Raw genomic sequence first — 16,997 nt, 5'->3', positions numbered from 1 at the left:
TATACTGTTATACTACACTAACCTGGCTACAACTGAGTTTTGTTTTGCCTGCTGATAGAGGGGCTCAACCATCTCTTCCCTGGCACACATGATGTCTTTGCCAACAGTGAAGAGGGTATGCCTGTCTCTCTGGTCTACTCCACTCTCCTTGCCCCACAGCCACCTCCACACTGCATGGAGTAGGTGGAAGGTGTAGAGGAGCAGTTCGGCCCCTGGAAATGCCCTCCCTAAAGCGCCCCTCTCTGCCTTGCAGTCATCTGAAATGATGAGGCGAGGACCAGCCTGACTACTCCCTGCAAAGGCATCTGCAGTATGTCCTTCAACAGTTGACGGCCCTAAAGGATTGTGGTCTCATCCTCAGACTGAGTCAGGATAACGCCAAGGGGGAGACCACCAGCACAGGTTGGGGTAGGAGAAGAAAAACTATGCAGTTCTCTGTCCATGTTCCCAGAGGAATCAATGAAGCATCAGAGGGGTTCCTACATAAGATTTCTCAACCTTGGCACAGATCTCGCCACACCTAAGATCAAATCAAATCAAATTTTATTTGTCACATACACATGGTTAGCAGATGTTAATGCGAGTGTAGCGAAATGCTTGTGCTACTTAGTTCCGAAGTAATCTAGCTAACAATTCCAAAACTACGACCTTATAGACACAAGTGTAAGGGGATAAAGAATATGTACATAAAGATATATAAATGAGTGATGGTACAGAGCGGCATAGGCAAGATACAGTAGATGGTATTGAGTACAGTATATACATATGAGATGAGTATGTAAACAAAGTGGCATAGTTAAAGTGGCTAGTGATACATGTATTACATAAAGATGCAGTAGATGATATAGAGTACAGTATATACGTATACATATGAGATGAATAATGTAGGGTATGTAAACATTATATTAGGTAGCATTGTTTAAAGTGGCTAGTGATATATTTTACATCATTTCCCATCAATTCCCATTATTAAAGTGGCTGGAGTTGAGTCAGTGTGTTGGCAGCAGCCACTCAATGTTAGTGGTGGCTGTTTAACAGTCTGATGGCCTTGAGATAGAAGCTGTTTTTCAGTCTCTCGGTCCCAGCTTTGATGCACCTGTACTGACCTCGCCTTCTGGATGATAGCGGGGTGAACAGGCAGTGGCTCGGGTGGTTGTTGTCCTTGATGATCTTTATGGCCTTCCTGTGACATCGGGTGGTGTAGGTGTCCTGGAGGGCAGGTAGTTTGCCCCCGGTGATGCGTTGTGCAGACCTCACTACCCTCTGGAGAGCCTTACGGTTGTGGGCGGAGCAGTTGCCGTACCAGGCGATGATACACCCCGACAGGATGCTCTCGATTGTGCATCTGTAGAAGTTTGTGACTGCTTTTGGTGACAAGCCGAATTTCTTGATTTGATTTGATACAAAAGGAAATTGTCATAATCATAACACAAGACTGTCCTGAATTTAAACAAATATCACCCAGTTTCCTAGGCACCTATCTTAAAAAAATATTAACTTACCGGTAACAGAACTGGAGGTCTCGACAGAGGTGAAGATGTAGTCCTCTCTGTACTAAATCTGCAGGTCGTTCTTCAGGACCGTCAGGGCAGATGAGGGGGAGTGCCCGATTTCAAAGAGCTGGGTCAGTGTCTCTATGGCTTTGGCCCCCACATCCCTATGCCTGAGGGCGTCTGCCACAAACGTTGTGGTTCTGTACATTGTACACAATGGCCAAATATTCTGGAAAATTAGGATCTTTGCTCCTGGGACCAAACACACACAGAATTGTGTCAAATTGAATCAGGGAACAAATAAGGGACAACTGGATTAACAGACAGGCTTATTAGACATGTGAAACGCTGACCCACCTGCTCAATCTTCCTTCTTGTCAGCACACTTCAGCAGAGTACAGGTAATCTTTGTTTGGAATCTGATGATCACATTGTGTTGACACCTATAATGAGCATGAAAAAAATATATGGAGTTTATTTTTCAAATTTCTACAAAACAGCTAAATACTACACAAACAAGAAATCTGTGAGTGTGTGTGTATGGAACCCCGTTTGGTTCTTTGCCTGTCAAAAATGATTCACGTCAAATAACACTATTTGACGAGTCAAATAAGCTTGTTCGCCAATCAGGACCTGAATATGACTGCACGTCACGTAATCATTTAACACGTTCATACATTTTGTACGTAGTTATTACACAATCACTCGTATTTCATATGTCACAACGATTCACCAATAGCTATGCTATGATGCTGGTAAAGTTTTGTCTCACGCACCTGCTGCTGCCACACGAGTGCAGACACACTTCCCCAAACTCTGAATAGTGTTGGTCATAAAAAGCTAGCTAGCTGATGGATGCAAACAATGTTCTTCCCCAAAAACATAGCAAAACGACATAATCTGTTTCAGTAGCTATAGTTAGCTAGCTCACTATCTAGCTTGGTGTCATCATCTAAAATACCCCTAATTTACAAGACAGTTCTTATTAGATTAATGGTGGTCAGACCCACCTATGTGAAGCTAGCCAGTCTACTCAGTGACACCCAGAGAACATTAGCATCGTAGCTCAATTCACCACTGTGAATTGAGGCACATTTATTGCACCAGTCAACCTATGTGTATTGAACACTATTCCAGAGGAAAAACAATACAACGTGGATGTTTTGAAGCCTGATAACTCTGTGGATGACTTTGGGGAAAACATCACTTGGGTACTGGGTAGACTGATGCTTCAATGCCGTACAACACTCCTTCCGTGGCCTCCAACTGCTCTTAAACGCTAGTAAAAACCAAATGCATGCTTTTCAACCGTTCGCTGCCTGCAACCGCACGCCCGACTAGCATCACCACCCTGGATGGTTCCGAACTAGAATATGTGGACATCTATAAGTACCTAGGTGTCTGGCTAGACTGTAAACTCTCCTTCCAGACTCATATCAAACATCTCCAATCTAAAATCAAATCTAGTCGGCTTTCTATTTCGCAACAAAGCCTCCTTCACTCACACCGCCAAACTTACCCTAGTAAAACTGACTATCCTACCGATCCTCGACTTCGGCGATGTCATCTACAAAATAGCTTCCAATACTCTACTCAGCAAACTGGATGCAGTTTATCACTGTGCCATCCGTTTTGTTACTAAAGCACCTTATACCACCCACCACTGTGACCTGTATGCTCTAGTCGGCTGGCCCTCGCTACATATTCGTCACCAGACCCACTGGCTCCAGGTCATCTACAAGTCCATGCTAGGTAAAGCTCCGCCTTATCTCAGTTCACTGGTCACGATGGCAACACCCACCCGTAGCGCGCGCTCCAGCAGGTGTATCGCACTGATCATCCCTAAAGCCAACACCTCATTTGGCCACCTTTCCTTCCAGTTCTCTGCTGCCTGTGACTGGAACGAATTGCAAAAATCGCTGAAGTTGGAGACCTTTATCTCCCTCACCAACTTTAAACATCTGCTATCTGAGCAGCTAACCGATCGCTGCAGCTGTACATAGTCCATCGGTAAATAGCCCACCCAATTTACCTACCTCATCCCCATACTGTTCTTATTTATTTACCTTTCTGCTCTTTTGCACACCAGTATCTCTACCTGCACATGACCATCTGATCATTTATCCCTCCAGTGTTAATCTGCTAAATTGTAATTATTCGCCTACCTCCTCATGCCTTTTGCACACAATGTATATAGACTCTTTCTTTTTCTCTCTACTGTGTTATTGACTTGTTTATTGTTTGCTCCATGTGTAACTCTGTGTTGTTGTTTGTTCACACTGCTATGCTTTATCTTGGCCAGGTCGCAGTTGTAAATGAGAACTTGTTCTCAACTAGCCTACCTGGTTAAATAAAGGTGAAATAAAAAATAAATAAAAAATGTATCACCAATCCTTAGATAAGGCTGTACAGTGTCATATGAATGTCAATAGGTTGACTGGGGAGGTGATTTCCCAGTCAAAGTCCCGCAATTAGAGCTACGACACTAATATTTGCGTAAACTCTTCACAGTTGTGTTCTGTGGGTGTTACCGAGTAGACTGATACATCATTTCATTGCTCCACATTCCAACATTGTTTAACATTATCTAGTCTAAATATGTCATGATTACGCCAATTGTAACCTTCTGCATCTCTTTCAACTAGGGACTTTTATTTTGAAGGCAAAACGCAAATTCCACCATTGTGGCTAATCCTTATTGTGGCTAGCTTCACAACACATAACGTTATGGCTTATAACGTTACTAGCCAGATGAGGCTAGCTGGCTGATTATAACGTTAGTTTTGGGCCACAGGGTTAAGTAGCTGGCTAGGTTCACAACACATAACGTTATGGCTTATAACGTTACTAGCCAGATGAGGCTAGCTGGCTGATTATAACGTTAGTTTTGGGCAACAGGGTTAAGTAGCTGGCTAGCTAGTTATTTCAATAGGAGAACAACAAGTGGCTACCTAGCTAATACTTACTCACATGGATACTTAAATCATTGCTAAGAATATATATATATATTTTTTTATATCAAATCAATACATAAAGCACATGAGGGAACACAAGCATACATAGATTATAAACAATAGACAATCGAGCTAGGGGGTACAATATCACATTACAATTACACAAGGACCTTAAGGGACATGCATATACTTACAATTCTAACAGCTTTTTTGTTAGTAGAGCATTTAACCGTCTTAAAATACAGTTAAATTTCCTTTTGTAGGGTACGAAAATGTGGTTTTCTGTTTGTAAATTTACATTTGTGTATATGAAATTTGGCCAAAAGAATAATGAAATTAATTACATAAAAATGATTCTGCTTATTTCTATTGTATGTAAAGAATCCAAACAGTACATCTCTCCACAATAGTGTAAAATCTTCATAAATGTGTTCAATTATAAACCTACTGATGTCTTGCCACAGTTTTCTTACATGCATACAATGCCAAAAAAGATGCACAACTGTTTCTGGGTGGTCATTACAAAAGGAGCAATTTGAGTTGATGTTTTCCTTAAACTTCTTTATATAGTGGTTGGCAGGATAATATTTATGAATAATTTTAAAGGAAACTTCCTTAAATTTGTTAACAAGTAGGTGTGTGTGGCAACATCCATACTTTTTTCCAACAGATATTATTAATAAATCCATTCCAATAAGGCATGACACAAGGTATAGATACAACATCCTGCTGAAACAAGGATCGTATCGCTCTGTTGTTGAATGGACCAAAAGAGAAACAAATCTTTCCTACTGATGAGTCAACAGGGTCAACAGAAGGTAGGCTCTGAGGGTCAGGTCTTGACATGTTCCTGAATAACATAGCAACACCTGAGGGAATGGCATCTAAAACAATTGCAAAATCTTTAGGTGTTACAGGGACCTTGTAAAGTGATAAGAATTCTTTAGAACTGAGTAAAAGACCCTCTGCATTTACCAGTTGGCTCACCAATAGGATATTATTTCGGAACCAATATTCTAAAAACAGAGAGGTATTTTATTATTCCATATATAATATCTGTGTGGAGAAAAATTGTGTTTATAAATTAAGGACCATGACAAGAAAACCTGCCGATGAAAAGCAGAAAGTTTCACTGGAACTTTGTCAATATTATAATTGCAAAACAACATGAAGTTAAGGCCACCAAAAGTAGAGAAGACATGATGAGGAATAAAATTCCAGATAGAAGTGGGTCTTCTTAGGAATTGTTTTATCCAATTGATCTTAAAAGTATTATTTAAAGTAGTAAAGTCCAGAAAATTCAGTCCACCATTCTCATAAGTGTTCATTACAACAGTTTTCCTAATGTAATGGGTACGGTTTCTCCAAAGAAAGTTGAAAAGCATCTGGTCTATCTCCTTGCTTATTTTGCGGTCAAGATATAAAGATAGAGCACCATATGTTAGTCTAGAGATACCTTCAGCCTTGGTTATTAGGACTCTACCCTTTAAAGATAAGTCCCTCTGTAGCCATTGATTTAGTTTCTTCTTGGGTTTTTAATAAGAGGGTTCAAATTTAGTAAGCCTCTAGACTTCTGATCCTTTGTAATGGTTATGCCTAAATATGTAAGTTCTTCTTTTACTGGAATACCATAATATGAAGGTGTCACACAATCTTTGACAGCTATGAGTTCACATTTATTAATGTTAAGATATAGACCAGACGCTTTGGAAAAGGATTGTATCACATTGATCGATATGGGAATTTGGTTAGCGTCTTTCAGAAAAAGTGTAGTATCGTCAGCCAGCTGGCTTATAATAATTTCTTTACCAGCTATGGAAATACCTTGTACAGGACTATTATTTAAAGAATTTGCAAGAAGTTGGGTGATTAATAAAAACAGGTACGGAGAGATAGGACAACCTTGCCTAATTCTAATTCCTCTCTTTAACTCAAATCTAGGTGAGGTGCCATATTTCAATTTGATGGAGCTGTTACCATTTGCATAGAGAGTCTTAATAGCCTTACAGAAAAAAATCCCCAAAGCCAAGTCTCTCAAGGGAGTGGAAGAGAAACTGATGCTCTACTGTGTCAAATGCTTTATAAAAATCAAAAAATAATATGAAGCTATCCTCAGTTATTAGGTCTGAGTAGTCAAGTACGTCTAATACTAGTCTGACATTGTTAGAAATATGTCTGTTCCTCATGAAGCCAGACTGTGTTTCATCAATGATTGCATCCAGGACTTCTTTAATTATTTTTGCAAGTAGTGAGGCTAATATCTTATAGTCATTATTAAGAAGACAAATTGGACGCCAGTTATCGATGAGCAACACTTCTTTTTTAGGTTTAGGTATCAGTGTAATTAACCCCTGACTCATTGTAGGAGGGAGAACATTGTTTTTAATACTCTCTAAAAAGACTTCAAATAGGAAGGGAGCTACTTGTTCAGAAAATAATTTGTAAAATTCTGATGTAATTCCATCAACACCTGGTGATTTATTGTTCTTTAGATGTTTGATAGACTCTATAATCTCTTCAACTTTGATGGGTTCATCACACTGTTTAGATTCTATATCACTGATATAGTGAACATTATTCAGTGAGTTAAAAAAACATATCTGTGGATTACTGACAGTACGTAGAGCTATACAATTTTCTGTAAAAATTGCGGCAGTATTTAGCGATTAATTTTTGGTCATCTGTAATAACACCATCAATGTTTAACTTATGGATAGTGTTATTTTTAGAGTGAAATTTCTCAAGTCTAAAGAAATAGGATGAATTCTGTTCTCCCTCCTCAATCCATTTTTTCCTAGATCTAATAAAGGCTCCTTCTGCTTTTCATTTCTATATATTATCCAGTTTATTTTGTAACTCAATTAGTTCCATCTTCTCCTCCCCCAAGAGGTCAGCTGGGGACCTCTGAGAAAGGGAAGTTATCTTAATGATCACCTTTTCCTCCTCAGCTCTTCTGGTCTGAGCAACATTACTACCATATTTTCTAAGATATTTGGACACCTCAAATTTAAAGAGCTCCCAGTTCTTGCAATAAGATTTTTCTTCACAAGCCCTTTCCCAAAAGTGTGAGAGCAGATCTTTAACCTCAAATGTAACTATATCATTATTTAATAATGAGCTATTTTGCTTCCAGTAGGATGCTCTACCAAGGTTCGTATCAGGGGTAAATATTTTGATATCAATGTAAATAGCCTTATGGTCTGTGAGGGTAGTAGTACAAATATTTGTAGTAACACACTCACTATCAATACATTTGGATATAAGCCAAAAATCTATTCTGGATTGGATTGTCTGGAGCCTGTTTTGTTACTCCAAGTGAATGATCTTTCAGCCGGAAACTTCTCTCTCCATATATCAGTAAGATCAAACTTTTCCATAAAAAGTATTAAACCCAAATTCTGATTGGTTGGCCTACCTGGGGGCCATCTATCCGTTGAATTATCTATTGTAATGTTAAAGTCCCCTCCTATTTGCTAAGAATATTGAAAATAACTGCTGGAAAATGTCTGTTGGTCGTTGTTTTCCGGCTGGTGCCATTGGTGCTAGCGTGGCCGCCATGCTACAGCGAGCTAGATACAGATGTTATTAGCAACTTCTGGTGTATCAAATATATTTGCAAACATTTTTGATCCTGCTCGTTTGATCTTGATCTAATTTCAAATGCTCACATAGACGTTTTCCCATTCGGTCGAACAAATAATGTCTTATTATTTGGGGGCGGCCTAGTGGTTAGAGCGTTGGGCCAGTTGCTAGATCGAATCCCTGAGCTGACAAGGTAAAAATCTGTTGTTCTGCCCCTGAACAAGGCAGGTAAACCACTGTTCCTAGGCCGTCATTGTAAATAAGAATGTTATTAACTGACTTGCCTAGTTAAATAAATGTTAATTAAAAAAATAATTACCAACGCAGTAATGTACAGCTTGGCTTGCACGTGTATATTCAGCACACATTCTATAATATAATTGTGTTATTTGACGTGTGAAAAGCATCAAATAGTGTTATTTGACGTGTATCTTTTTGTACACCCAAAGACACAAACGGCGTTCCATATGTGCGAGTGTGTGAGACCGTGTGTGACATGACAGTGTTGCTCCAAGTGCAAGTGACTCCCGACTCTTATGTCTTCTGTAGCCACTCTTTAAACTTTTAAACTCCTTCGATGGCCATTCGAAAGGATGCCTCAAAAGAACAGTGGTCCATTTGGGTGAGCCTCGTTGGAAAATACATGGTACTTGTACCCGGGAGGTATAGTAACCAACTATAAATTGAAATATACATGTAGTCAACAGTGATATTCACTGACAACTACATAGATCACAAACATTTTATGAGCATACCAGCTAACAACTTTTTTTTTTAATCGTGAATTTATTACATTCATTAAAAAGATCAACAACAATCTTTGTGATAACTACAGCTAACCTTCAATTGTGGATTCTCGGTTTCACCAGCAAGATGAAAATTATGACTGAGTAAAAATCCCTAGTCAAAATATTCTATACCTAAAAATCTTTAAGCTATTTTATACGTTAATGACTGGTATTTTACCTACCTGTAGCGCTATTGGCATTCATTATTCTCAGATGAAGTGAGAGAACTCGCGCTTGAAAAATGCTCCTCTCGCGCGCTCTGAATCTATCCAATCACCGCTTTCATGCTGTTGACCAATGACGGGGACGTAATGTAGGCAGGAATACGCCCCTATCTTTAAAAGGGCGTGGATTTGGTTAACCTCGTTTGGGGGAAACGCATTTCGCAAGCGTTCACGGAAGTCTCGCGATGTTGCGCCTCTGTTTTGAAGCACTTTTGCGCAGCCTTAACAGTAATTTGTTTCTACCCAGCTAGTGTGGTGTTGCATCTCATCACTCAACTTCCGGTTTTCTTATCGTTGTCGACTATCAGCAGGTTGCCAGTTTCGGTGCAATGTCCATCTGGTATCTCCACCTTGTTATTGCACAAACGAGGACTCGTCATACAGACAGTGCAGCACCCGACTCGATGAGGCGTGTGGACCACTTCAGAGGTTTATTAACTAGCTAGCTGATCATCAAAATATAACAGTGCCACCTTAAAAACATGAGTCCAGAAGGAAAGACACTGTTGAACATCGTAATCCTGGGCTTTGGATTTATGTTCATGTTCACTGCTTTTTCAACATGTGGAAATATAGAGCAAACTGTGATCAAGAGTTTCAACAGCACTGGCTTCAGTGGGAGTGGATACACAAGCATGTCCATCATCTATGGAGTTTTCTCTGCATCCAACCTGATTGCTCCCTCGGTAGTGGCTGTTATAGGACCACAACTTTCTATGTTCTTTAGTGGACTAGCATACAGTGGATACATTGCCACGTTCATCCAACCCTTCACTTGGAGTTTTTACACAGCCTCTGTAGTTGTTGGAATAGCGGCGGCAATATTGTGGACTGCTCAGGGTAACCTACTCACCATCAACTCTACAGATGTCACCATTGGCAGAAACTATGGTATTTTCTGGTCCTTGCTACAGTTCAGCTTTTTATTTGGGAACATGTATATTTATTTTGCCTGGCATGGCCATGTTCACATATTAGACAAGGATCGTCAGACTGTATTCATCGCTCTCACGGTCATAAGCCTGATAGGCAGCTTCCTGTTCTTCCTGATCCAGAAGCCAGAGCCTAAGTCCATATTCTCTGACGAATCTGAGTCACTGCTGCAGGCTGAGTCCTCAGAGAGTGCCTCTGTTGTTGTAGTGCCTCAAGGTCTCGGTTCCCAGGCTCTGGATGCTTTCAGGAAGGCATTGCAGCTGTCTGTCACTAAAGAGATGCTGCTGTTAAGCATCTTCATAGCATACACAGGACTGGAGCTGACCTTTTACAGTGGGGTATATGGGACGTGTATTGGGGCCATGACTCAATTTGGGGACAATGCCAAAAGTCTAATTGGGCTCTCAGGCATTTCCATTGGCATTGGGGAGATCCTGGGAGGGGGCATGTTTGGGATTTTGAACAAGTGCAACCGGTTTGGGAGGAGCCCTGTGGTGCTGTTGGGGCTGATCACTCACTTTGTGGCCTTCTACTTGATCTTCCTGAACATCGCCAGCGACGCCCCTCTGGCCCCAGAGGAGGGTACAAACCTGCAGGCCTTCATCACCCCCAGTGTTGAGTTGGCTCTGCTGTGCAGCTTCCTGCTTGGCCTGGGAGACAGCTGCATCAACACCCAGCTGTTGAGCATTGTGGGATACATGTTCCAGGAGGACAGCGCTCCCGCCTTCGCTGTCTTCTACCTTGTCCAGTCCATCATGGCAGCCCTGGCCTTCTTCTACAGTAACTACCTACTACTGCACTGGCAGCTGCTCATCATGGTGCTAGTGGGCTTCCTGGGCACACTATCCTTCTTCATAGCTGAGAGGATGGTGGTCTCCAGAAGACGCGATACTGACAACAATAGCATATGACAACCTAGGCCTAGGGGACAAGGGGCTGTGGTGAGAGGAACTTCCTATCATCCCTTTAGGATCCTTCAACTGACACTCACTGGCCTACCTGAGCCCCACTAAGCACAGACTGTAGGTAATGCTGTTTTTGCAGTCATCCCAACTCTATAGATTTTTGCTTTTCTAGTGCAAGAGACACTTTCTGTTGAATGCTGTATGTTTGCTCTACTTGGAGCAAATCAGTCCTTTTTTTAAAGGAGGGTATGATAGTGAAATCCATACAAAATTATTGAACAATGCTGTGAATATGCATTTCTTTGTTGATGTTTATAGAAAGCTAATTCTGATTATTTTAACCGCTCTTTCGGATTGTTATTGCAACCCAGCTAAATTCTGGAAAACTGTCAAATATGTTAAGGGTTCTACTTCCTCCTCTCTGCCACAACAAATTAATTCAGACACTGGCCTCATTTCTGGAAAAAATGGCATCATTGATGCATTTTATTTGATTTAACTAGGCAAGTCAGTTAAGAACAAATTCTTAGTTTCAATCACAGCCTAGGAACCGTGGGTTAACTGCCTTGTTCAGGGGCAGAACAACAGATTTTTACCTTGTCAACTCAGGGATTCAATCTTGCAACCTTTCGGTAACTAGCCCAACGCTCTAACCCCAAGGCTACTTGCTGCCCCAATTTAATCACCATTTTATTTCAGCGGGCTCTCTCTTTGAAATAACTTATAAGCCAATTCACAATGATATTAGGCTGGATGATCAGAGAAATTATAGTCAAAGCTTTTATTTTAGGCTATTTACAGAAAAATAAGTCCAGGATGCTTTGCTAGCCATAGAAAACAAGACATCCACAGGGGCCAACCAATTGGATCCCAGTTTGCTTAAGTGTGCAGCGCCCATCATTTTAGGCTTGATAACCCAAATTGTTATCAGGAAATATTCCAAAAGTATGGAAATCAGCTCTTGTGCTGCGACTCCATATGGGCGGGGATAGTAGTGATCATAATGAATATTGCCTCATTTCCAGGCTTCCTTGTCTAGCTAAAGTTCTTGAATCCTTAGTGAATGTACAACTTTGCTTTTTTTTATCTGAGAAATGTACTTTGAATGTAAACCAATCAGGGTCTAGACCTGGGCATAGCACTATTACAGGAACCACTTTAGTTGTTAATGATCTTCTCAACGCTTTAGACACTAAAATGAAATGTGCTGCGTTGCTTGTGGACTTGTCAAAAGCTTTTGATACTGTTGATCATGCTATTTTATTGAATAAGTTGTCCTCAATAGGCCTGAGGTCTGACTCCTGTTCATGGTTTAATGATTATCTTAGTGAAAGAACTCAAGCCATCATGATTGATGGGGTTAAGTCTGAATTTCTTGATGTAAGTAATTTCTTGATGTAAGGTGTACCACAGGGGTCACTTTTGGGACCTGTTCTCTTCACTATTTATATAAACACCATTGGTCAATCTGTGTTAAAAAGGGTAAAATGCATCTATATGCGGATTTTTTTACTTTTTATTTAACTAGGCAAGTCAGTTAAGAACAAATTCTTATTTACAATGACAGCCTGCCAAAAGGCCTCTTGCGGGGACGGGGGCCTGGGATTAAAGAAAATAAATAAATACAATATAAATATAGGATAAAACACACATCATCTTGATTGAGTCTTTGAATGAAGAGATTGAGAAAAAACTGTCCAGTTTGAGGGTTTGTTGCAGCTCGTTCCAGTTGCAAGCTAAGGGGAACTGAAAAGAGGAGTGATCCAGGGATGTGTGTGCTTTGGGGATCTTTAACAGAATGTGACTGGCAGAACGGGTGTTGTATGTGGAGGATGAGGGCTACAGTAGATATCTCAGATAGGGGGGAGTGAGGCCTAGGAGGGTTTTATAAATAAGCATAAACCAGTGGGTCTTGCAACAGGTATACAGAGATTACCAGTTAACAGAGGAGTATAGAGTGCAGTGATGTGTCCTATAAGGAGCATTGGTGGCAAATCTGATGACCAAATTGTAAACAATGTCTAGCAGCTCGAGAGCACCCTTACCTGCCGATCTATAAGTTATGTCTCCGTAATCTAGCATGGGTAGGATGGTCATCTGAATCAGGGCTAGTTTGGCAGCTGGGGTGAAAGAGAAGAGATTACGATAGAAGAAACCAAATATAGATTTAACTTTAGCCTGCAGCTTTGATATGTGCTGAGAGAAGGACAATGCACTGTCTAGCCATACTACCAAGTACTTGTTTGAGGTGACTACCTCAAGCTCTAAACCCTCTGAGGTAGTAATAACACCAGTGGGGAGAGGGAAATTCTTCTTACCAAACCACATGATCTTTGTTTTGGAGGTGTTCAGAACAAGGTTAAGGGTAGAGAAACCTTGTTGGACACTAAGAAAGCTTTGTTGTAGAGCATTTAGCACAAAATCCAGGGAGGGGCCAGCTGAGTATAAGACTGTATCATCTGCATATAAAAGGATGAGAGAGCTTCCTACTGCCTGAACTATGTTGTTGATGTAAATTGAGAAGAGAGTGGGGCCTAGGATTGAGCCTTGGGGTACTCCCTTGGTGACAGGCGGTGGCTGAGAGCAGATTTTCTGACTTTATACACTGCACTCTTTGAGAGAAGTAGTTAGCAAACCAGGCCAAAGACCCCTCAGAGACACCAATACTCCTTAGCCGGCCAACAAGAATGGAATGGTCTTGGCCAAGTCGATAAAAATAGCAGCACAATATTGCTTAGAATCAAGGGCAATGGTGACATCATTGAGGACCTTTAAGGTTGCAGTGACACATCCATAACCTGAGCGGAAACCAGATTGCATACCTGATAGAATACTATAGACATCAAGAAAGCCAGTCGGTTGATTATTGACAAGTTTGATGATACTATTATGTATGCTATTGTCCCAACTGTTGATCTGACTGTGTCAAAACTATTTCAGATGAACTACATGTTCACTCATTAGATGGTTCTCCAATCGAACGAGTTCCCACATATAAATACTTAGGCATTTGGATTGATATGGATTTGACATTTAAAAAACATAGATGAGCTTGTTAAGAAGCTAAGATTTAAAGTTGCCTTTTTCTACAGAAACAAATCGTGCCTCTCTCTAAACAGTAGGAAGCAGACTATTCAGTAAACCTCTACATTGCTCCCTTTTTGTTTAGGCTCTATTTTATAAACCTATGTCTTATATAAGGTTGCTGTTGAAGTATAGACACTTGAATTGCCTAACCCGTTCACAGGATTGATTAACTCTTGAAGTTCCTAGGGTCTCCACCAAGTTAGGTAAATCTGCTTTTAGTTTGAATGCACCGTATTCCTGGAACAAAATTCTAAATACATTCCATCTTGATGTTCTGGTGCCGTTCTGGCAATTAAAAGCAATTATTGACATTAAATTGTCCAGTCAATCAAACAATATATAATCATCAATCAAATAATGAATTTATTAATTTATCAGTCCAAAGATTGATGTAGCAATCACACTTAAAACAACCATAGTGTTGAGGTAATTAATTACAACTTGTTATGCATTATCAACCTGATATTATACTTGAATGTAGTTACATTTAGAATGGCACCTGTATTTCCATGTTGGGGGGGGCCTTAAAGGGGAACTGTGTGGTGTCCCGTATACAACAGGAGTTCCCTGATCCTGGAGCAGAACACACAGGTGTTCTCTTTCCCCACATTGACTGATACCATTCAATTCAATAATAAAAAAAGACAATACAAATAAAAGTTGTCTAATAAAATTGTAATGCTGATTGCCAGGTCTCTCCATTCAGAGACATCAGGGTCACGCCCGTCTGTCAGTCTGGACTTCATCACATCATCTTGTAAGTTTCCATGTGCTGGCTCCATACATGTTTCTGTGAGGTGGTTAGAGCGTTGGACTAGTAACCAAAATGTTGCAAGATCAAATCCTGAGCTGACAAGGTAAAAATCTGTCGTTCTGCCCCTGAACAAGGAGGTTAACCCACTCTTCCTAAGCCATCATTGAAAATAAGAATTTGTTCTTAACTGACTTGCCTAGTTAAATTAAGGTAAAATAAAAAAGTTAATTATGTAAACGCCTTACTCTGCTTTTCATAATCGGCATAAGGTCATAATCGAAGTAAGCATACCCTGATTAAAACACCTGGTTTAATGAGCAATTTTTAAAATTATTAGGACATGTAAACAGTTTAATCGGCATTCCAGCTGTGTATTTGATCTGCGCATGTGCCAGCACCAGTAGCGTAAGCCTCCCTCCCTGCGTGAGTGAAGTGAGTTCGGAAAAACTAAATGTATCCGGCTTAGACATAGTTTTCGCAAAATGTACATGTCCAAACTCAGAATCAAATAGTCTTTGCAAAAATAACATGGTCGCTGTGGTTGAACATTTATTTTTATTGCTGATTTTCTGCATTTCTCAATAGTCCCATCAGTAGCCTAATTTCAGATGTGTCCATGTAAACAGGAGTATTAGGGAAATCATTCTTCTTGCAAAGCATGTTAACATTTTAAACTATTATATTAATCTGACTATCCAGAATAATCATATTGTTGTGTTCATGTAACCAGGCTCACTGTTCTATTACCAATGGCAGTTAGGATCGGTAATATCTGACACACAGGTGCTTTGTTGAAGTTTGAAGTGGTTAGATAAAATCTACCCAATTATGGTCTCCCCATAAAAAGACTGAGGCTGCCGTCTGGCAAAAGCATCTCCAGTCAATCTGTAGAAATAGGCAGAGTTGAGGCAGAGTTAATCAGTGACACATGGAATGAAAAAGGTGTTGCTATCACTGGACATTTGTGCTGTACTGTATTATGAATAATCACCTCATTGTGGATATGTTAAGTATATGTGTTGAGTGCCAGGTCTCTCTGCATCTCATGCATCTGTGAACACATACACACAGTCACTGTTTGTTAGAAATATTATGAATAAATGAAAACAATATTCTCATTTTAAATAGAACTGTAACTAAGTAAACTTATACTCATTTTTGTTATATCTGATTAACAATATGAGTTCATAAGAAGGGATTGTGTGACATGGATAAGGAGTAATTAAAGTTAATGAACACCATTCCAACTGGGAAGAAAGGAATGGGTTGTGGATTAAGTAAACAGATAAGGTAGTTAACCTATGGTTGAACTGACGAAACTGAGCTCTGGGGTGTTTTAGATCAAATCAAATGTATTTATATAGCCCTTCGTACATCAGCTGATATCTCAAAGTGCTGTACAGAAACCCAGCCTAAAACCCCAAACAGCAAGCAATGCAGGTGTAGAAGCACGGTGGCTAGGAAAAACTCCCTAGAAAGGTCAAAACCTAGGAAGAAACCTAGAGAGGAACCAGGCTATGTGGGGGGGCCAGTCCTCTTCTGGCTGTGCCGGGTGGAGATTATAACAGAACATGGCCAAGATGTTCAAATGTTCATAAATGACCAGCATGGTCCAATAATAATAAGGCAGAACAGTTGAAACTGGAGCAGCAGCACGGCCAGGTGGACTGGGGACAGCAAGGAGTCATCATGTCAGGTAGTCCTGAGGCATGGTCCTAGGGCTCAGGTCCTCCAAGAGAGAGAAAGAAAGAGAGAAAGAGAGAATTAGAGAGAGCACACTAAATTCACACAGGACACTGAATAGGACAGGAGAAGTACTCCAGATATAACAAACTGACCCTAGCCCCCCCCCATAAACTACTGCAGCATAAATACTGGAGGCTGAGACAGGAGGGGTAAGGCAGTGAGTGCATTCCTATGTTTTCTGTTAGTTAGAACTGTCAGCTAAGTGGTGATCGATAATGGTGAGGAGTCAAAAGTTAATTCAGTTTTGTTGTGTGTCCTGTGTATGTTCTAGGGGGTCAGAATGAACTTTGAATGAACTTTTAAAGTTCTCTTTGTCCCGGTCTGGAGGGGAGATTAATTTTAGAAGCAATGAAATGACGTCATGTTATTGTATATAAACTGTTGCTCGTGGTAACGTGGGAGCACGCTCCGAGAATAAATTCTGTTACATATTATTGATAAGACTGGTCTCCGTCTATTTTATGCAAAAAATAATCTTACAAATTCTCAAACTAGATTAAGGGAATTCAATTAATGAAAACATATTGGTAT

The 16,997-nt window shown here is 40.3% G+C and overlaps 1 protein-coding gene and 1 long non-coding RNA gene across 3 annotated transcripts; one reads left to right on the top strand and one right to left on the bottom strand.

The window, feature by feature from the left end:
* Positions 1-1,305: 1,305 nt before the first annotated feature.
* On the bottom strand, positions 1,306-9,082 carry LOC112219131. Of its 2 annotated transcripts, none has more exons than XR_006079322.1 (4): positions 9,000-9,082; positions 1,851-1,936; positions 1,503-1,745; positions 1,306-1,345 (listed from the first exon to the last, which is right to left on the bottom strand). It is a non-coding gene; the product is annotated as an uncharacterized LOC112219131 (long non-coding RNA). The 2 variants fall into 2 exon arrangements; XR_002948690.2 differs by having other exon boundaries at positions 1,333-1,386.
* Positions 9,083-9,190: 108 nt separating this feature from the next.
* On the top strand, positions 9,191-12,459 carry LOC112218699 (UNC93-like protein MFSD11). Its single transcript, XM_024379739.2, has one exon. The coding sequence runs from the start codon at positions 9,524-9,526 to the stop codon at positions 10,883-10,885; it is 1,362 nt and encodes a 453-aa protein (XP_024235507.1). The 5' UTR covers positions 9,191-9,523; the 3' UTR covers positions 10,886-12,459.
* Positions 12,460-16,997: the final 4,538 nt, after the last annotated feature.

The sequence above is a fragment of the Oncorhynchus tshawytscha genome, linkage group LG19, assembly GCF_018296145.1.
Source record: "Oncorhynchus tshawytscha isolate Ot180627B linkage group LG19, Otsh_v2.0, whole genome shotgun sequence".
In the NCBI taxonomy this organism is placed as follows: domain Eukaryota; kingdom Metazoa; phylum Chordata; class Actinopteri; order Salmoniformes; family Salmonidae; genus Oncorhynchus; species Oncorhynchus tshawytscha.
Note: the sequence above shows the minus strand (reverse complement) of the source record. Positions and strands in the feature narration are given on the sequence as shown.

Bases quoted from the DNA above. Each gene is read 5' to 3' on its own strand.
- LOC112218699 (XM_024379739.2), top strand. From the start codon at position 9,524: ATGAGTCCAGAAGGAAAGACACTGTTGAACATCGTAATCCTGGGCTTT.